This window comes from Mustelus asterias, chromosome 11 (genome assembly GCF_964213995.1).
Source record: "Mustelus asterias chromosome 11, sMusAst1.hap1.1, whole genome shotgun sequence".
NCBI lineage: Eukaryota > Metazoa > Chordata > Chondrichthyes > Carcharhiniformes > Triakidae > Mustelus > Mustelus asterias.
In genome coordinates, this window is record NC_135811.1 from 76,881,961 (window position 1) to 76,903,931 (window position 21,971).

General features: G+C 47.0%; 1 protein-coding gene across 12 annotated transcripts in view; it reads left to right on the plus strand.

The window, feature by feature from the left end:
* svild (supervillin d) overlaps positions 1-21,971 on the plus strand; it is a 214,367-nt gene that overhangs the window by 184,947 nt on the left and 7,449 nt on the right. For 11 of the 12 annotated variants that reach the window (XM_078223785.1, XM_078223790.1, XM_078223791.1 and 8 more), the window contains 7 exons: positions 149-251; positions 1,304-1,514; positions 13,833-13,966; positions 15,450-15,605; positions 18,047-18,190; positions 18,304-18,416; positions 20,790-20,948. In XM_078223785.1, coding sequence (XP_078079911.1) covers positions 149-251; positions 1,304-1,514; positions 13,833-13,966; positions 15,450-15,605; positions 18,047-18,190; positions 18,304-18,416; positions 20,790-20,948 — 1,020 coding nt within the window. The remainder of the gene's footprint in view (positions 1-148; positions 252-1,303; positions 1,515-13,832; positions 13,967-15,449; positions 15,606-18,046; positions 18,191-18,303; positions 18,417-20,789; positions 20,949-21,971) is intronic. The other variant, XM_078223788.1, reaches the window with a different exon arrangement.

Consider the following 21,971-nt stretch of genomic DNA (forward strand, 5'->3'; position numbering starts at 1 on the left):
ATGACACTCCATCAAAAGCATCCTGATAATAGAAAAGACCTTCCTGCTTGATATTTTATTAAAGCAAATCAATCTCCTTAATGTGGCGTTGCTGTAACAATGCTGCTGATTGGTTGACCAAAGGTTAAATGCGTGTGTTGTTGCCTAGGTGCTGGTGTCCCAGGGGAAGGAGCCACCTTGCTTTCTCCAGCTGTTCCAAGGAGGAATGATCATCCACAGTGGCAGGAGGGATAACATCAGAAGCTCACAAGGTTTGGATTATGAACCTTTTCTTAAAGAAGCGGAATTTGAGTCCATTGTGTAGAAAATTGTGCAAAAATAATAATCTGTGATGGTTGTTTAAAGGAAAGAACTTCCATTCCCCTGGACTCGCCACATAAACACTGTGGCTACAAGAGCAGGTCAGAGACTAGGAATACTGCGGCAAGTAACTCACCTCCTGACTCCCCAAAGCCTAGCCACCATCTACAAGGCACAAGTCAGGAGTGTGATGGAATGCTCCCCACTTGCTTGGATGGGTGCAGCTCCAACAACACTCAAGAAGCTTGACACCATCCAGGATTGATTGGCACCACATCCACAAACATCCACTCCCTCCACTATCGACGCTCAGTAGCAGCAGTGTGTACTATCTACAAGATACACTGCAGCAATTCACCAAAGATCCTTAAACAGCACCTTCCAAACCCATGACCACTTCCATCCAGAAGGACAAGGGCAGCAGATACATGGGAACGTCACCATCTGCAAGTTCCCCTCCAAGCCATTCACCATCCTGACTTGGAAATATATCGCCGTTCCTTCGCAGTCGCTGGGTCAAAATCCTGCAATTCCCTCCCTAACGGCATTGATGGCGGCAGCTGCTTTCCTGCCAGCATCAGAAGTTTGAATGGACTTACCTCGCACTAAGTTGATCTTTCTCTCTACCCTAGCTATGACTGTAACACTGCATTCTGCACCCTCCCCTTTCTTCTCTTCCATGTATTCTATGAACAGTATGCTTTGTCTGTATAGCGCGCAAAAAACAATACTTTTCACTGTATCCCAGTATATGCGACAATAATAAGCCAAATGAAAACAGAATCTCTCTGCTTTTGTACTCGGAGCCTCTCTTTGGAAAGCCATTTATCACATGTGCTTTGGTAACTACTCTCAAAATGGACTGGCACCTTCAAAACTGTGTGCATATGACTCCAAGGTCCCTTTGTCACTCCACACTTTATCAAAGTTTGCCGATGAGTAGCTGTTGTCTTTCCCTATCACTTCTGCCCAAATTCTAAGTTATTCTGCCATCTGTCTTCAGCAGGACTTTGGCGGTTGTTCATCGTGGAGGGAGAGGTTGCAGTTGAGGGGAGTCTCCTGGAGGTGGCGTGTGAGTGCAGGAGCCTGCGCTCCAGGGGCTCTCTTGTCCTGGTGAACACTCAGCAAGCTCGCATCTACCTGTGGCATGGCTGCAAAGTTCAAGCCAATGGAAAGGAGGTTGGCAGGACGGCAGCCAATCACATTAAAGAACGGTAAGGGTGGAATTGCATTCAGAAATCTGCCTGACGACAGAGTGAAAGTTGCCGAGAATCTTTACGTTGGGAAAGGCACTGGTTACTTTGTCTCTGCAACTCACTAGCTCCCTCCTCCTCCAAAGGAAAAGAATTGCAGCGCGGGTATCGAATCGGTTGTGCCAGCATTCTTTTTTCCCATAACGTGCAAAATTAAATATACGTCTCCCGTCACCAAGCATACCACCAAGAAACAATCTGAGGGTCGTGCAGTAATTCAGAATTTCTCGTTGCAGCGAGGGTGGGCTCTCTAAACAAGCCCAGTCTCAAAACTGAAGCAAAATACTGCAGATGCCCAAAATCTGACATACAAAAGCTGCAAGTCCTCAGCAGGTCTGTGGAGAGAAAAATACAGTTAATATTTTAGTCCAAGGGCTTTCATCAAAACTGAACAAATCAGAAATATTAGTGGAATGTAATAAACCCCCCCTCCCCCCCACCCCAATGGAGGCAGGGAATTTAATGAGGTGGGGGGTGCCAGGTGGGGAGCCCCTCTCTGCCCGATAAGCTCCAGGATGGGAAAGCTCGTGGGTGGCCTTCCTGATCAGACGCTAGTTGAGGTTCTTAACTGAGCAATTAATGCCCTCATTAAGGCTACATCTCACAGTGGATAGGGGAGTCACCCAGGAAGCCCAGGGGAGGGAAGGCTTAAAGTTTATTTATTAGTGTCACAAGTCGGCTTACATTAACACTGTAATGAAGTTACTCTGAAAATCTCCTAGTCACCACACTCTGGCACCTGTTCAGATATACAAAGGGAGAATTTAGCATGGCCAATGCACCTAACCAGCACGTCTTTCGGACTGTGGGAGGAAACCGGAGCACCCAGAGGAAACCCACGCAGATACGGGGAGAATGTGAAAACTCCACACAGCCAGTCAGCCAAGCCAGGAATCGAACCCGAGTCCCTGGCGCTGTGAGGCAATAGTGCTAACTACTGTGCCACTGTGATGCACTCATTGAGGGACCCAGCATGGGAAAGGATAGGTGGGTGACGTGATCTGAAAGGCGCATCCCTGCCTTTGGTTTCAATCCCCCCCTCTCTCTATAAGAGTCAGCACCTCTCACAGACGGACTCTCCACACTCGTTGGAGGAGGTCACCCTCTGTTGGCCCTCACCTGCACCCAGCTCACACCTGTGGCTCCAAGCAGATGTTAGCATGTGACAGCGGCCACACCCCTGTAAACTGCTTCAGCAGGGGAGTCAAACCATGTGAGGGTGGCCCTTGAGTTCCTACACTCAGCGTCTTAGGGATTTGTCTCCCTGGCATCTGAAGACTGACTTTGGCAGTCTGGGTGGATGAGACCAATCTAAGCTCCAACGGTCTTGAAGGCAGATTGAGTGCTGGGTTGTGGATCGTGTAAAGTTCTTACTGGTGTCCCTGGCGCTGTGAGGCATGGGACACCAGGAGACAAGACCCAGGAGACATCCTGGTCACACTCTGTATCGGATCTATCTCCAGAAATCTAAACTCATCTTGACACTGGACCAAGGTGAGAGAATGAGGCTGAGGACGCCCAACTCTCCCTCACTGTTGTGGGAAAAATCCACCAGTAGTCAGACTTCGAGATTCAGAAAATACGATTTATTAAACGGAGCTCCGTGGAGAAAAGGCACTATGTTCATAGAACACCTTTTCTCAATTGTATACCGGGAGCGGTTCAATTTTATACCCTTTACACAATGGGTAGACCGGTGATTCGAAGATTATCACATTTACAAGTATTTAACATTTCATGAATGGGTACATTTCCCCATGTTTACAAGAATACAAACAGGTATAGACATTTAGCATTTTATGAATGGGTCTATCAATGGCTAGTTTCGTCTTGTGCGGGTGCTAATCGGTTCCCTTGCATTCATATTTCCCGCCTTCCTCTAGCATTAATCTAAGCTCTTTGTTTAGGGGTTTCCTTATCTTAAAGATGTTTCGACCCTTGGCTTTGGCTTCCTGAGGTGTTTGTTTGCTATGAGTCACTGTCTGTACTTTGTAAGTGGTTTGTCTGTCAGGATTCTGGCTTGACGTTATTTCTGAACAGCGGGAGCCTGTGGCTGTTTTTCTGGCTTCTTTCCCAGTTAACCCTGTGTGTGCCAGGCAGCCATTTCAGAGTGTGCTTTCTTGTGCTGCCATTTTAAAGTGTGCCCTCCTTGTATTTTCCCCTTACAGTCCCTCCTGTTGGTCGGATTAGAGCTTGGACAATCCTCAGACCACCAATCATGCATTCACATATACAGGTTCTCTTTCTTCTCTTCTTCTTCGCTTCTTTTGATGTCTTTATTTCTTCCAGTATCTTCATTTCTTCTGACGTCTTCGGGAATCTTCATTAGGGGCTCTTCTTCGATGTACACACTGGCTCCTGGCACAATTCTTGTCAACATTATTTTAAAACAGGCTTTAAGGCATCCCACAGTCAGACAACAGACAAGTATAATGACAATGAGTATAATCAACCCATGTAACAGGTACGATTCCCAGGATTCTCCCACCAGCCAAGCCAGCCAACTACCTCCTCTTGTGGGTCCCTGTCTAAAGTTATCGAGTTGCGTCCTGATGTCATTGATGACTTGTGTAATATTGTAAGACTCATCTGTGACATGGGTTATGCATTTGTCGCCTATGATGGCACATACTCCCCCTTGTTGTGCTAACTGGTAGTCCACTGCGTATCGTGTCTGCTGCGCATACAATCTTAACTCAGCCATTTCTTGGTTGACAGCCTCCAATGCTTTTGAAGTGCTGTTTCCCAGGATTGTTAGCCCACAAACAATATGGTTTCTATTCTTAGCTCCAATTACCCCGGCTGACCCTCCTAGAGATAAAGTTCCGAGGAACCCATACCCCAGTGAGGATCCCAATGTACTCGGGGTTTCCCAGTTAGCGCAGAATTCCCTGCTAATAGCCCGGGTCACTATTCTCCTCCTAATGTACCCCTTCTGAGGGCATGGAACAGTCAGTGGCCCGATTGTTCCTACCGCAAAACGGTTTGGGAGGTTTGGAGTTTCTGTCATGTAGGTACCATTGAAGAGGAATACATACCCCTTCTTAGCCCGGTAGCATTTAGTGTCCCGATTGTGAGTTTGCTCATACTGCCAATTGTTCAGTTCACTTAGCTTCCCGTTTGATCCCACCACCTGGTAAGTATCAAAGGGGTATGTCCATTTGGCTGAGCTTACGTGAGTCCCATTACATTGCCCGCAAATAAGCTGCCTTCCCGCGGTTATATTTAAACATTTTCGTTCGTCACAAATACAAATAATCCGTCCCTTGTTGATCCGACAATGTTGACGGACACACTGTGTCTGTACACAAGAATCATTCTTAGGGACTAAGGCATAGGCACATCCCCATCCCTGTCCCGTGAAACAAAGCGGATAGCTTGCAGTGTCTGGGCAAGCTTTTCCTCCCTTCTGTTGGGACCCCTTGCATGTAGGATTTGTGGGGTTTACAAGTCCCACACATCTCCCCTGTAAACCTCTTTTATATTTGCCAATTTGTCCCTTACAGGGTGTCTCTGATGTATCTACAGTATATAAGTCATGAGGGGTCCACCCAGGGGTGGCTACAAACAGGGCTTCTACAGATTGTGTTAATGGGTAACATACAGTTCGATTCCCATGTAAGTGTATGTGGGCTTTGTAAAGCAAGTTATCTTCTAGCCCAGTCAGATTTACAGTTACCACAACACAAAATAATACAATTACATACGCGATTACATACATATTCGCAACAGTTATAAAACTTAACACAACAATTCAATTTTTTACAGTTATTTCATTTATTAACCCGCGCACGCCGGCTCTTACTTGCAGTCTTTGCCTGTGTTGAGGAAAGCAGTTCTGTTAGTTCATCAATTTAGCTACTTATCTCCTTTGTATAATTTTAGCTGTGTCCAGTGCTTCCAGACACCTTTCCCTCTTATGTCTATACAGGCACAGGTATCCCCACTAATTATAATTTCATATGGCCCATTCCACTTTGGTGCAAACCCTGGTTTGTCGGGTAGTGTTTTCACTAGGACGCGACTTCACACTGTTGGGACGTCAGGGAGCGTTTCCAGCTCTCTCTCTGCGTCTTTTATTTCCTGATTATCTTTTACCAATTTGCGCATCCCTTTTAGCTGGGTGCTCAGGTCCAGAACGTATCTCTTGATTTTATCTTTTAGTGGACCGACATCGGTCCCACCTGTTATGATGCTTTCTGGTAACTGCATCGCCCGTCCTGTCATTAGTTCATAAGGGGTTAATCCGGTGGTCCGGTTCGTGGTCGCCCTTAATTTCATTAGTATGGTGGGCAATACCTCTGTCCACCTTCTTCCTGATGTCTGCATGGCCTTAGCAAGTGCATTTTTTAGTGTTCTGTTCATACGTTCTACCATTCCAGAGCTCTGCGGGTGGTAGGGGATGTGAAATTTTTGTTTTATCCCCATTAATTGGCACACTGTTTTTATTACCTTTCCAGTGAAGTGCGTTCCCTGGTCCGAATCAATTTGTAGGGGTACCCCCCATCTTGGGATTACCTCTTCTGCCAATATTCTGGCCACTGTGGTGGCAGTGCAGTTTGAAGTTGGGAATGCTTCCACCCACCGGGTGAACTGGTCTATGATGACCAGACAGTAAGTTTTGCCATGGGACTGTGGCAGTGGTCCTGTAAAATCCAGTTGTAGATGTTCCCAGGGTCCCTTGGGTCTCAGCTGGTGTCCCATTTTAATTTTTATGGGTCTGCCAGGGTTGTGTTGCGCGCACGTCACGCATCGGTGACAGTGTCGGGCAATATCCTTTCCCATTCCCTTCCACCACCACTCCTTTCCGATATTAGTGATCATGGCCTCTCTACCCACATGTGAGAGTCCATGATGTAATCCCAATAGGGTGTTTTGTATGCACTCTGGTGCTATTACCTTATCTTCTCATCTCCAAATGTTATCTGTCCCCTTGACTGCTCCCTGCGCTTCCCACTTCTCCTTTTCTTCCTTTGGGGTATCCTCATGTAAACCCTGAATGTCTACTTCGGCTTCTGTTGGTTCTATTGTTGCTATGGGTAATTCATCAATCGTTTCCTGCTCTAGGGCTATCTGTGCTGCCCTATCTGCGGTTTGGTTTCCTTTGAAATTTAGCCAGTCTGGGCTATCTCTTCCGGGCTCCTTCTGGTGCGCTTTAATTTTTATTACTGCGGCTTCTCTAGGTCTCTCACTAGCTCTTAATAACGCCTCAATTCTCTGTTGGTGCTTGATAGGGGTTCCCCCTGTCGTTATGAACCCCCTCCTTCCCCAAGCTGTCATATAATCATGTATGACTCCGAAGGCATAGCGGCTGTCTGAATAAATGTTTACCGCTTTACCCTCGGACAACTCAAGTGCCTGGGTGAGTGCCACCAGTTCTGCCACTTGTGCAGACAAGCTTCCGTCAATTCTTCCTGACCTCACTGTTTCTAGTTTACTATTTACGACTGCCCATCCTGTTCGGGGTGATCCCTCCACATATTTACGTGACCCATCCACAAAGAGGGTCTCTTCCGCTGTTACCAGGGGCATGTCCTTTATCCTTCCTTCTCCTTCTCCTGCATCCACATCCCCACAATTGTGGGGTTCTCCTCCATCTAAGATTCCTTCTGCTGGGTTATTTCCCGTATCCCTTATTATTGTTACGGACTTACTGGGAGGTAGGAGGGCAGCTTCCCATTTAGCCCTTCTCATGTTGGAGACTGACTTTAGTTTTCCTGTGTTTAACATTTCCACCAAGGTGTGTTTGGTGTGGAGGATTATGTTCCCTGTCATGATTACTGGCTCGCTAACCTTTACAGCCCATGCGGCGCAATCCAAGGCAGCTATGCACCTTGGCAGTCCAGTGACTACCGGCCCCTCTGCAGCGGAATAATACCCTATGGGTCTCCTTCTGTCGCCATGGTCCTGTGTCACTATGGCGGAATAGAACCCTTCCTCATTATTACAATAAATGTGGAAGTCTTTGTTAAGATCGGGTAAGCCTAGTCCGGGGGCTGATATTAGTTCTGTTTTTAATTTAGTGTAAGCTTCTTCTTGCTCGGGTCCCCACTCTACGGGGTCTAAAGCTGGCTTCCCCCCTTTAACGAGTCTTTGTATGGGTTCTGCGAGTTTTGTGAACCCTGGGATGAAACTCCGACTGTAGTTGAATAGTCCTAGCACCTTTCTAACCCCTCTTATATTAACCGGCCGCGGCATCTGTTGTATTGCCTCTTTCCTGTCCGCCGGCATTTCTTTAAGTCCTTGGGATATAAGGTGCCCTAGGTATAGGACCTGTGACTTCCCGATCTGCGCCTTTTTGGGGCTGACTTTTAACCCTGCGGCTTTTAATTCGCTCAGTACTAGGTATAGGGCTTCTTGATGTCCTGACTTGGACTCTGAAGCTATTAGGATGTCGTCTACATATTGTAAGGTCGTGTTACCCTCTGGCAGTTCTACCCTATTTAGGATGTCACTCATCACTCGATGGAATATAGCGGGGCTGTTGTGGAATCCCTGTGGTAAACGGGTCCAGGTGTACTGCTTGTCCCCTACTGTAAATGCAAATTTGTCTTGGGATTCAGGATCCAAGGGTAAGGACCAGAATCCATTAGCTATGTCCAGTACTGTAAATATTTTATGCTCCTGTGACAGTCCATTCAGGATTGTCGAAGGGCTTGCTACAATGGGGTGCAGTTTGGACGTGACTTTATTAAGTCCAGTGTAATCTATCGTGAGCCTATAGCTCCCGTCAGGTTTACTCACTGGCCATGTTGGGGAGTTAGTGGTGCTCGTGGCTTCTCTCAGGATCCCCTTTTTCACAATCTCTACTACAGCTTTCTCTGCTTCTGGTTTAATTGGGTACTGCCTGTGTGGCTTATGCTCTGGTCCCGGTACCTTTATTGGATCTGTTTTGGTTAACCCGGTATCTAACTTTGTCTCAGCCCATACTCCGGGAACGGAAGCACAAATGGCTCCGAACCCTCCTGTCTCTAACTCCCATTTTCTGGTGGTGACTGTGGCCACCTTAATGGTCTCGAGGTGGCTTGTGAGTTTCCCTCGACCGTCCTGTCTTGGCCAAATCAATTCTCCCTTCCCACAATCTATCAAGATCTCATATTCTTTCATTAAATCATTCCCCATTATGGTTCCCTCGTTATTTCTGCACACATAGAACTTCATTGGGATATATAGATTGTTTATTTCTACTAACGTGGTCTCGCTAAGGTAGGCGGGAGTTTTGTTCCCTCCTATCCCGGTCAGATAAATCATTTTATTTATAGTGGGTAAGGGTAGGTCGGTAACGGATATGGATGCCCCTGTGTCCACTAGCATCTCGCATTGTCTGCCCCCTACCAGTGCTGACACATAAATCCTTCCCTCCTTTTTACCCTTGTGGACGGGGGCTGCAGACCGTCAATCTTGCTGACCCTGGGTGTCCTTTTGTTCCTGGGGTTCAGCTGGGGACGTGGATTGGGCTGGGGGTCTCCCATGCTTATGCCAACATACGGCTTCCGTATGTCCGTGTCTTTTACAGTGGCTGCAATGCTTACCACTGTTCCTAGTTTTGCTCTTTCTCCGTGGAGTCCCGCAATCCCTCGCAAAGTGCCCCTGTCGTCCACAATTGTGGCAGATCAATCTGGGTTTTGTTTCACTCTCATTACTGTAGGCTGCTACCCTTTCTAACCTTGCTCTTGCCTGTGGTTTCTCTTCCGCTGGGACGCCGCCAGCCCACTCCACCAGCTCATCGTAATTTTGGGACATGATCACTCCCATTTTTAGGATGATCTGGTGGGCACTAGAGAGTCCATCCCTAAAAGCTTGGATGAATGCTCGATCTCCTCGCCCTGGGTCCACTTGTCCTGAGCACTCTTGGTATATTCGGAACAATCGTTCCCCGTACTCAGAGGCTCCTTCCCCTTTAAGCTGCTTTGTGGTGGTGATTCTGCTCCAATTAGTGGGGGCATTCCCTAAGACCCTCTGAATTTCTTCCTTAAACCGTAAGAAGGGTGGTTGTTGCGTATCTATTTCTGCTGTTAGGGGGATTACATGTGTCCACCGTCCCCCACTATAATCCTGCGCTATAGGGGAAGCGGGTCCACCTACTACCTGTCTCCATTTATCCGCTGGACAGGCTGCCCTGACCAGTTGGTGTATGTCTCTTAGGTGTAATTGGTGTCCTACCCAGATTGTGTCTAATTCCTCCCAGAATGTGGTGTTCGCGCTTCTGGTTTGTAATTTGCCCAGGGAAGCCATTATCTGCTGTCTTTCCCCTGGGGTAAAGGGTTTATAATTTGCCTTGGGTCGCGCTGCGGTCCCCCCTCTAGTTATGGGCGCTAAGTTATGTTCCAGCTGTTCCCACTCTCCTGAGGGTGCCGTTGGCCCTTGCTGGGTGGACTCATAAGAAGGTAGAGGATCAGTTTCTCCTCCCCCTTGCCTTTCTAAAACCTGATTTCGTTTTTCCAATTCCCTCACTTGGGATTCTAGTTCTCTAATTCTTTCTTTGTCCTCTCTCCATTTCCTTGTAGAGGCAATTGTTTGTTCAATTAGACCTGCTAACTGATGTGTTAACATTATTCCTATTTTCTTCGTTCTGTTTCTTTTTACTTTATCTATCCACTTTCTCTGCTGCTCTAAGGTTTGAGAAGTATCCCAGCCATCCTTTTGCATTCTCTTTATTAACTCCTTCCTGTCTGTCATGTAGATTTCAATCAGGGAACCTGCAGATCCCCTTTTAACTTCACTATCTGCCATTTCGCAGATTTCACTAACCCCGGCCACGATTATTCTTTAGTAAAGTGTGCTAACTACCGTAGGGACTTCACTACCCCCGGCCACTATTACTACTCTTAGCAAAGTGTGTTAACTACCGTAGGGACTTCACTACCCCCGGCCACTATTGCTATTCTCACACCGTGTTTTACTGCCGTTACAGGGTTTTAAGTTATACTCACGGCTTCCACGATTACCACTTCGGCAATGTGCTTCTCCACCGGATTTCGGTTTAGGTCAGAGTTGATCAAACTCCTGTTCCGCCCCGCTTTTCACCACATTGACAGTACAGTTCCCAACTTTTCAATACATTCATGCAATCAGCTGGCACCTCTGCGTCTGTTCGCCACTACAGAGGGTGATGTTAAACCGACTTCTGCCCTTTTGTGCTTCACAATCCTTTAGTGCCCTTGGTGTCTCTCACTCACTTCAATTCCTGACCTTCACGTGGCAGATTTCTGCTCTTAATAGCCAGTCTAAGGCAGAGCTTTTGAGACAGGCACTACCTTGTCCTTTTGTCGATCAGCACAAATCACAGTTATTTATTCCTATCAGCAGTTAGTACTTATCACTATAACAAATACTATCACAAATACACAGTACAAATATTTCCCCCTTATAAACCATATTTTCTGATCCAGTCCGACTGTCACAAATTCCGTGATCTCTACCCCGGTTGCGACCGTGGCCAATCGGTCTCACCAGTAATAGGATCCGAGCCGACTACGCCATTTGTTGTGGGAAAAATCCACCAGTAGTCAGACTTCGAGATTCAGAAAATACGATTTATTAAACGGAGCTCCGTGGAGAAAAGGCACTATGTTCATAGAACACCTTTTCTCAATTGTATACCGGGAGCGGTTCAATTTTATACCCTTTACACAATGGGTAGACCGGTGATTCGAAGATTATCACATTTACAAGTATTTAACATTTCATGAATGGGTACATTTCCCCATGTTTACAAGAATACAAACAGGTATAGACATTTAGCATTTTATGAATGGGTCTATCAATGGCTAGTTTCGTCTTGTGCGGGTGCTAATCGGTTCCCTCGCATTCATATTTCCCGCCTTCCTCTAGCATTAATCTAAGCTCTTTGTTTAGGGGTTTCCTTATCTTAAAGATGTTTCGACCCTTGGCTTTGGCTTCCTGAGGTGTTTGTTTGCTATGAGTCACTGTCTGTACTTTGTAAGTGGTTTGTCTGTCAGGATTCTGGCTTGACGTTATTTCTGAACAGCGGGAGCCTGTGGCTGTTTTTCTGGCTTCTTTCCCAGTTAACCCTGTGTGTGCCAGGCAGCCATTTCAGAGTGTGCTTTCTTGTGCTGCCATTTTAAAGTGTGCCCTCCTTGTATTTTCCCCTTACACTCACCATAACCCCAATAGCCATGTTCATCATCCGTTATTCACCATCTCGTGTCACAAATCCTAGGGTGAAGGGTGAGTGATGTTGCAGCAGATGTGGATTCACTGGGGGCTGTAGCCGTGAATCTGCACACAGGCAGCTCAGACCCCAGGGTCGCTTTTCACTGGGAGGAAGCAATTGTGGAACTCGAGTGACTGAGCGAGTGAGCAGCCCCTCCTCAGGACCACATTGCTCACCTCCCTAGTCTGGGGAAGGGGCTGGAAAATGTACCCTAAACATTGCTTCACCTCTCTGACCAAGAAGCTACAGATGGCAGGGATCCCATCAACATGGTGGTAAAGTCAATCTCCAAAAGGAAAGCATAGGTGACACTGGTCATCATTGGAGCATGGAACGTGCTCAGCCTCATGGACAACACCACCGTCAACACACCAGAGAGAAGAACTCTTGTCAGCAGGCTGGGTACGATGTCCAAATTGTCGGCCGCTGCGAGACTTGTGTCAGCACAAGGAAATTGGTACAAGTTACACATTATTTTGGCATGGCTGTCGAAAAGAAGAATGGTCTGAAGCTGGCGTAGGCTTGAACCATCTCGTCAGTAAGGTGAGGCCTTGCCACAGGTGTGACTGATTGTCTGATGGCACAGCTATGGGCAAGAAGCTGGTCATTGGTGTGTATGCCCCTACCATGACCAACCCTGGTGATGTGAAGGCTGAATTCGATTATGAACTCCACTCCTTGATTGCTACTGTGCCAGAATCAGACAGGTGAATCGTCCTTAGTGACTGCAACACTAGTGTCGGTGCAGATCACGAGGCTTGGGAAGGGTTTCTCTGAAAAAACGGGATTGGCAGTTGCAAAGGTTGCCTCCTGCTGAAGATGTATGCTGAGCATGAACTCGCAATCACTCAGTTTCCCACCTATCAGCGAGATAGTCAACATCTTTTCCCAAAGGTAGGGGAGTCTAAAACTAGAGGGCATAGGTTTAAAGTGAGAGATACAAAAGGGCCCAGAGGGGCAGTTTTTTCACTCAGAAGGTGGTGAGTGTCTGGAACAAGCTGCCAGAGGTAGTATTAGAAGCGGGTACAATTTCGTCTTTTAAAAAGCATTTAGACAGTTAAATGGGTAAGATGGGTATAGAGGGATATGGGCCAAATCCGGATATTTGGGACTAGCTTAGTGGTTTTAAAAAAAGGGCAGCATGGACAAATTGGGCCGAAGGGCCTGTTTCCATGCTGTAAACTTCTATGACTTTATGACCTCCCTCATTACACAATATGTCTCAGACACACTCCTGTTCTATGTACTTGCAGCTAATCAACTATGTCAGCAGCAGGCAGAGGGACGGGCAGGAAGTATGTGCTGACTGCTAGACTGACCAATGTCTTCTCATTTCAAAGCAAAACATCAAGATCTACCCCCTAGATGCCCTCCAAGATTCGGAACCCAGCCAAACTCATCAGATGATAACTGTGGTCATTATTGCTTCAGAGGATGAATGAGACTCTGCACCAAATGAGGACAGGATTGGGTGGACGGGACTTATTCACTACCTGGGCAGGGCAGAAAAATATTCAAAGGAAATTGCAAAAGAGCAATTAGAATGAGATAACAGTGTGGAACATTTGGCCTGATGGATTCTATATCCTATTTTGTTCCATTGTGAAAACAACTTACCCTCAGTTTATTAGTCCCTCACCTTTAAACCAACAGAATGAAGTTCCTAATCTCACCCCAGGATTTAAAAACACAAACTAAGAGGGGTGCTGCAGGAAGGTCAGAGGTGATATCTTCCAGATGAGATGTCCAACTTGAATTGCACCTACTTATTTTTTGGTGCTTCTAATGGGTGTTTAAGAATCTCAGTGCACTAATCAAAATAGCAGCGAGTTCTCCAGATATCATGGTGAACATTTATCCCTCAACCAACCCATTGAAATAGCACTTTGCTGTGGACGTGACTGATGAGTTTTCTGAGCAAACAATAGCAACTAAACTCCAAACTAATTCCATTGTGTTCGATTTCTGGGACTCGTGATTCGGCTCAGTATAAATGCAAACGTCAGCCATGATCGAATGGCGGAGCAGATTCGATGGGCCGAATGGCCTAGTTCTGTTCTTATATCTTATGAACTTATGAACTAAGTTCTTTATTTCCTTAGCCCTCCTCAGGAGCTGGGTCAATGGAGTAGGACAGATGTAACGGTGTGTGAGTTAGAAGAAGGCTCTGAGCATCCGGACTTCTGGCGTGCACTGGGACAACAGGATCGGAAAGCCTATGACTGCATGTTACAAGGTAGCGGAACTGGGACTCTGGGCTCAAAATGGGGTGGGTGTAGAGTCTGGATTGGCTGACTGGAAGCGAAGTGAAGCGGGGCGGGGAGTCAGGGTGTGGGATTGACTGGCACTGAATATATTTGGGCGGCACAGTAGCACAGTGGTTAGCACTGCTGCTTCACAGCTCCAGGGACCTGGGTTCGATTCCCGGCTTGGGTCACTGTCTGTGTGGAGTTTGCACATTCTCCTCGTGTCTGCGTGGGTTTCCTCCGGGTGCTCCGGTTTCCTCCCACAGTCCAAAGATGTGCGAGTTAGGTTGATTGGCCATGCTAAAATTGCCCCTTAGTTTTCCTGAGATGCGTAGGTTAGAGGGATTAGTGGGTAAAATATGTAGGGATATGGGGGTAGGGCCTGGGTGGGATTGTGGTCGGTGCAGACTCGATGGGCCGAATGGCCTCTTTCTGTACTGTAGGGATTCTATGATTCTATGATTTTCTCTTGATTCCAGACTGTACCTTTTATGCAGTTTAAATCTTTATTATCCAGCAAGCGTGGGGAATGGGTGGTGCCAGTTAATCAAAAATGCTGTTTAACGGAGGGTTAAATTTACCAGTATAGTGTAGTGCAGTATTGTAGCATGAAATAATGTTTAAGTACTCAGGAAGTAAAGAACAGTATTCTTTTCACTGCTAATCTTCGACAAAGCATTAAAATATAAAGATAAACATAATGCAGTGTATAGGATAACTTTTTATAATTGTTCACACTTGATAAAGTGACAGTTTGCATTCAGGGAATGTCAGAAATTCCGGTTTATAGAATCATAGAATACTCCAGTGCAGAAGGAGGCCATTTGGCCCATCAAGCCTGCACCAACCACAATCCCACCCAGGCCCTATCCCTGTAACCCCATGTATTCACCCTGCTAATCTCCCTGACACGAAGGGGAAATTTAGCATGGCCAATCAACCCAACCCACACAAAGGGTGGCACGGTGACACAGTGATTAGCACTGCAGCTTCACAGCACCAGGGACAAAGATTCAATTCCGGCCTCGTGTCTCTGTGTGGAGTTTGCACGTTCTCCCCGTGTCTGCGCGAGTTTCCTCTGAATTTTCCGTTTTCCTCCCACAGTCCAAAGATGTACGCATTAGGGTGATTGGCCATGCTAAATTTCTCCTTAGTCTCAGGGGGATTAGCAGGGTAAGTACATGGGGTTCCGGGGATAGGGCCTAGGTGGGATTGTTGTCAGTGCAGACTCGATGGGCCGAATGGCCTCCTTTTGCACTGTCGGGATTCTATGATCTTTGGAGTGTGGGAGGAAACCAGAGCACGGGTTAATGGAGAATTCTGATTGGTGGGGTGCCAGCCAACGCAAAGTTTACTCTAGCTCCAGTGTGTTCTGGGGCACGCTAAAGTTGCTTGCTCACTGCTAATTAGCTCTGTTTAATAACCCAGGTATCTCCCTCCCGAGTGTTGATTATTCTCTCTTATGTCCAACAGATCCCGGGAAATACAACTTCACCGCACGGCTCTTCCGGATGACCGCTTCCTCGGGGGAGTTTACAGCGACGGAGCAGTTCAGTCCCACACGCCTCACCAGCGGTATCATGGCCATGCCATTTCTGCAGGAGGACCTCTGCTCAGTACCTCAGCCAGGTGAATACTCCTTCCTGCATGCAGCCCAAACTGGTGCACAAGCCAAAGGGAGGGTTAAAGTTTCACAAGGCAAGGGGCATTCAGGGCTGTCTCTCTCTCTCTCTCCAAACTTGGTCCAAGTTTGTTTGGTTTTGTGTCAGAGGCTTCCAGGTTAGAACCCTACTCTAGAAATGAAGAACCAAATCCAACCAGACACGACATTGAAAGGAAGAATGATTTTAGTGGTATAAAGCCCAATTCGCTTTGAGTATTTTTTGAGGTTTAGCCACTGTTGTAATGTAGGAAAAGGTGCAGCACAGCAAGATCCCACAGGGACCTGACACCACCTTGCAGCACCGAGGCAGTTCCCCCCATCAGAGTTGCTTGTTCTTTACCAAAGATCCCATCTGCCTCTTCAGACTGTTGTCAAAGTACAGCGGCAGGTGGGTCCCCTGTGTCCTAGCCAACATTCCTCCCTCACCATTTACCAGTGAATGGAGCTCATAACAGACTATCTGGGCATTTACCTTGTTGCTGATTGTGGGATCTTGCTGTGCACAGAATGGCTGCATCGTGCAGAATGACCGACCGTCAACACAGCAACTCAAAAATGGTTCATTTGATGAAATATTTCAAAAAGTACAATTATTGTAACTATGTAAATAAAAAGTATATTAACTTGTTATACTAACTGGGGTGGTGATGCCCTAGTGGTATTATTGCTAGACTATTAATCCAGAACCATAGCTAATGTTCTGGGGACCTGGGTTCGAATCCCACCACGGCAGATGGTGAAATTCGAATGCAATAAAAAAAATCTGGAATTTAGAATCTACTGATGACCATGAAACCATTGTCGATTGTCGGAAAAACCCATCTGGTTCACTCATGGCCTTTAGGGAAGGAAATCTGCCGTCCTTACCTGGTCTGGCCTACATGTGACTCCAGAGCCACAGCAATGTGGTTGACTCTCAACTGCCATCAGGCAAACCAGGGATGGGCAATAAATGCTGGCCAGCCAGCCAGCGAGGCCCGTGTCCCACGAATGAGCAAAACAAAATCTCTTGTGGAGTTGTAATTACGATTGACTGTGTTTTATTGACAGTTTATGAAATTGTAAGAGGTACCATATTTTTCTGGGAGAGTTTGAATGCCTGTGAGTTTATTTTGACAATTCCATGAGCATTTCAATAACTCACCAGTGTTATTACAGGGCCCATTGCATCAGTACCTTGTGGAAACTGGAGGAATTGGCTATGAACAATGCATGAGGGCTATGGAGGATGCTTGGGGTGGGGGGGTAGGAAGGGACATGGAGTATGCATAGTGGGGGGGGCGGTGGTGAATGGGTAATAGTTAGGGGGCCGAACCACCTTCTTGCGAACTGGGTCGATATCCCAGTGAATGTAGGTGGGTCTTCTAAGCTGCCCACCGTGGCATTTTCCCATCTCCATTAACACCTGGGACCTGCTTTGGGAGGTCCATCTCTGGTCCATGGCCACCTCCTCGAGATGAAAATACGGTGGGATCGGCACTGCCAGGTTCTCACCTCGCAGGTGAAAATCGTGCATTGAGTTCCTAAGCTCCCTCTGGAGTAAATGGAAACCCAGCCAAGAGGAATCAGACCAGAGATGGACCTCCCGAAGCAGGTCCCAGGTGTTAATGGAGATGGGGAAAATGCCAAGGTGGGCAGCTTAGAAGACCCACCTACATTTACTGGGATATCGACCCAGTTCGCAAGAAGGTGGTTAGGCCCCCTAACTATTACCCATTCACCACCCCCCCCCCCCCACTACGCATACTCCATGTCCCTTCCTACTCCACACGGATAGCCGCGACTTTCTCTTCACCAGTCTTGGCCTTGCCATCTCAGCACTCACCTCCCGAGGTATTCTCCCACAATACCTAGCTGCTTGCCAGCGAATAGTCCTATTCACCCACCAACAGTAGCTTCCCGTCTGTTTCAGGTACATTGACAAAAATCATAGAATCACTACAGAGCAGAAGCAGAAAATTTGGCCCATTGAATCTACATGGACTCTCCAAAGGAGCATCTTACTCGGACCCTTTTCCTGTAATCCCACTTATTTACCCTGTTAATCCCCCTAACCTACACATCTTTGGGCACTAAGGGGCAATTTAGCCTAGATAATCTACCTAACCTACACATCTTTGTAATGTTGGAGGAAACTGGAGCACCCGAAAAAACCCCACGCAGACAAAGGGAGAACATGCAAACTCCACATAGACAATCACCCAAGGCTGGAATTGAACCCGGGTCCCTGGCGCTGTGAGACAGCAATGCTAACCACTGTGCCACCGTGCTGCCTGGAGGTTAAGAGATTCCCAGACCTCAGTCGAGGACCGCTGCCTAAAAATAAAGGTGCTGGGGTTTAATATTGATTCGAATGCCTAAATTGTTTGTGATTAAGTGTCTCACTTTGCACGTCGGATTTCTCCAGCTTTGTTCCTTGTGGATAACCAGCTGGAAGTTTACCTGTGGCAGGGCGGTTGGCCGTCAGACAGTGAATGCACAGGCTCAGCGAAGCTTCGCTGGGACATGGAGCGGAAATGCGCCATGGAGACCACGCTGCAATACTGCACAGGTCAGTCACACAGGGCGGCGCGGGAGATGGAAATCGTGAGCTAACTCAATTCTTTGACATCATTTAACTACCTGGAGGCGGCAACTGGTATCTTTTTGTGTTTGTCCCATCAGAAAAGAACCCAAGGCGATCCCCGAAAGCATATCTTGTGTCTGCTGGCGCCGAGCCATTGACTTTCACCAATATCTTCCCGCAGTGGGAATACGACCTGGAGATTGGAGAGCAGGTACTGTCACCCTCAGCCACTAAATGCTGCTTAATTATGTGTTGTATAGAACGATTATTGTTCTCTCCTGAACTGGGCCGTGGGAGCAGGAACTCTCCAGAACCTCAATCATTAGTCATTCTTTATGAATGTTCTCCCCTCTGGGGCGGGGGGGCGGCACGGTGGCACAGTGGTTGGCACTGCAGCCTCACAGCGCCAGGGACCCGGGTTCGATTCCCGGCTTGGGTCACTGTGTTTGTGTGGAGTCTGCACGTTCTCCCCGTGTCTGCGTGGGTTTCCTCCGCGTGCTCCGGTTTCCTCCCACAGTCTGAAAGACATGCTGGTTAGGTGCATTGTCCATGCTAAATTCTCCCTCAGTGTACCTGAACGGGCGCCGGAGTGTGGCGACTAGGGGATTTTCACAGTAACTTCATTGCCGTGTTTGTGTAAGCCTACTTGTGACACTAATAAATAAACTTTTTAAAAATAAAAACTTCTCTAACCCTCCTGCTTCGGGAATTTTACTATGCAGCAGGTGATTTACAAATGCACAATCTTGTTGTTGCAATGATGCACTTTCCTAGTAAAGAGTGGTGAAGAGGGCACAGTATAAGCTGGTGCTACATCACTCTGGGCTAGTGCCTGTTTCAAGCTAATGTCTGGTGTATAACCCATCTTTTCAGGTGTAATTCCAGGTCAGAATTTTTAACTCCTTTTACGAGCTCAACTGTTTTGAAGAGTTACTCAAAATTATTAGGATAGAGTTAGACTTACTGCTGTGACCAGAGTCACAGAGCTTTACAGCACAGAGAGGCCCCCCCATCCTGTCTGTGCTGGCCAGCAAACAGCTATGTACTCTAATCCCATTTTCCAGCACTTGGTCTGTATACTTTGGCAGCTCAAGTGCTTCTTAAATGTTGTGAGGGTTCCCTCTCTACCACACCTTCAGGCAGTGAGTTCCAGATTCCCGCCACCCACTGGATGAAAAAGCTTTTCCTCAAATTCCCTCTAAATCTTCTGCCCCTTACCTTAAATCTATGTTTCCTGGTTATTGACCCCATTGCTAAGGGGAAATGTTTCTTTCTATCTACTCTATCTACGTCCCTCATAATTTTGTACTCCTCAATCAGCTCCCCTCTTCAGCCTCCTCTGCTCTAAGGAAAACAAGCCCAGCCTCACCAGCCTCTCTTCATCGTTGGAATGCTCCAGCCCAGGCAACATCTTGGTGAATCTCCTCTGCACCCTCTCTAGTGTAATCACATCTTTCCTATAGTGCAGTGACCAGAACTGCATGCAGTACTCTAGCTGTGGCCTAACGAGTGTTTTATACAGCTCCATCGTAACCTCCCTACTCTTATGTCCTATGCCTCAGCTGATTAAGTCAGGTAGCCCATATGCCTTCTTAACCACCTTATCGATCTATCCTACTACCTTCAGGGATCTTTGGACATGCACCCCAATATCCCTCTGGTCATCTGTACTTCCTAGCATCCTACCGTTCATTGTTTATTCCTTTGCCTTATAAGTCCTCCCAAAATGAATGACCTCACGCTTTTCAGGATGAAATTCCATTTGCACTGACCAGCCCATCTGTATTGTCCTGTAATCTAAGGCTTTCCTCCTCGCTATTTACCACACCATCAATTTTTGTATCATCTTTGAACTTACTGATTATACCCCCAACATTCACTCTAGATCATTAATGTCCACAACAAACAGCAAGGGACCCAGCCCCGATCCCTGTGGTACACCACTGGACACAGGGCTTCCAGTCACAAAAGCAACCTTTGACCATCACCCCCTGCCTCCTGCCACGAAGCCAATTTGGTTCCAATTTGCCAAATTGCCCTGGATCCCAAGGGATGTGAAACAGGTGATGGTTAATGGGTGTCTTTACATCTCTCCAGACTTTTATTTTGAATAACTTGAATGGAAAAAGAGAGAGTATGGCTGGAATTTCACCGTCCCGCCCGCCACAGGAACCAGAGCGGGCGAGGGGCGGACCATGGAAAGATGCGTTGACCTCGAACGGGATTTTATTGTTTCGGGACGAGCGAGACTGTAAAATCCTGCCCTATGAGACAGGCTGCAGATCTCCAAAGGGTTAGGTTGATTGGCCAGGCTTAATTGACCCTTAGTGTCAGGGGGATTAGCAGGGTAAATATGTGGGGTTAAGGGATAGGCCCTGAATGGGATTGTTGTCGGTGCAGACTCGATGGGCTGAATGGCCTCCTTCTGCACTGTAGGGATTCTATGATTCTTTGACTCTTGCCTGTTTTAAACTATTTCACAAAAGTCAGGGTCTACCTGTCGAAGTGTGTATATGCAATGGTGTTTGACACATTTCATATTTAGAGGGACTTTTTTCACCAGCTTATTCCTTGTATGTTTTAGGTGCAGCAGGATGTTGCCAACAGAGTGTTCCTGGTTCAGGATGCTTTATCAAGACTGTGCAAGACACAATACTCACTGGAGGAGATTATGTCCAGACCCTTACCAGAGGGCATTGACCCACATCGACTCGAAACCTACCTCTCTGATGAAGATTTTAAGGTAACCCTTGTGGTGAATAATCCTTGTGATATCACTTGGATGCCTGGCATTAATTGGACAGAAATTGCTTTTCAGAGCAAGTCTTGTTTGAAGGACTAATGGAGGCTAATACTGAGTGCTGACATTCAAATTGGCATTTAATACTGAGTGCTGGGCACAGTGGCACCAGGGATCCGGGTTCGATTCCCGGCTTGGGTCACTGTCTGTGCGGAATCTGCATGTTCTCCCCGTGTCTGCATGGGTTTCCTCCCACAGTCCGAAAGACGTGCTGTTTAGGTGCATTGGCCATGCTAAATTCTCCCTCCGTGTACCCGAGCAGGCGCCCGAGTGTGGCGACTAGGGGGTTTTCACAGTAACTTCATTGCAGCGGTAACATAAGCCTACTTGTGACACTAATAAATAAACTTTTTAAAAACCTGTATTGGTCACATCCGGTACCTATGTGTGAACAATGTGATCAGGTGTGACAGTAATGCCTCTACTGTTGAATAGCCTTAAAACATTTACTGTCCAGGTCCACAGGTGAATAATGGCAACTTAGATGAGGCCCAAGAAGGCAATGGGTGTCCAAAGAGCCTTAACTGCAGCGAGGCATCCACACCTTCAAGGGGGGAGAGCAGAAAGTTTAAATCTCCTTTGTGTCAGTGTTTATTTTGTGGGTTTCTTTGCTGTTTGCTCGTTCATTGTGACATTCTGACTGCTTTAACGGTCTCCTCAATAGTGAAAGGGTTCCATTGATCTGAATAAGTACTTAGTTTATTTAAAGAACACACATCATGAGCCAAACAATGGCTGATCCAATATTTGCCCATTTCCCCATCTGTGCTCAATGATATGAAGCTATACAAATTTAGCAGGCCCTTTATTTACTGTTGACATTCCACTCCTAGGCTAATCGTTCTGAGGAAATGAGCGGATCCCTATCACCCAGCACTCACAGCCCCACAGTGCCTCCGCTGGGCCTATCCAATTAGTCCCTCTCCCCTCTGCATTCACCTGCAAATTATTCCTTTTCAAAGATAT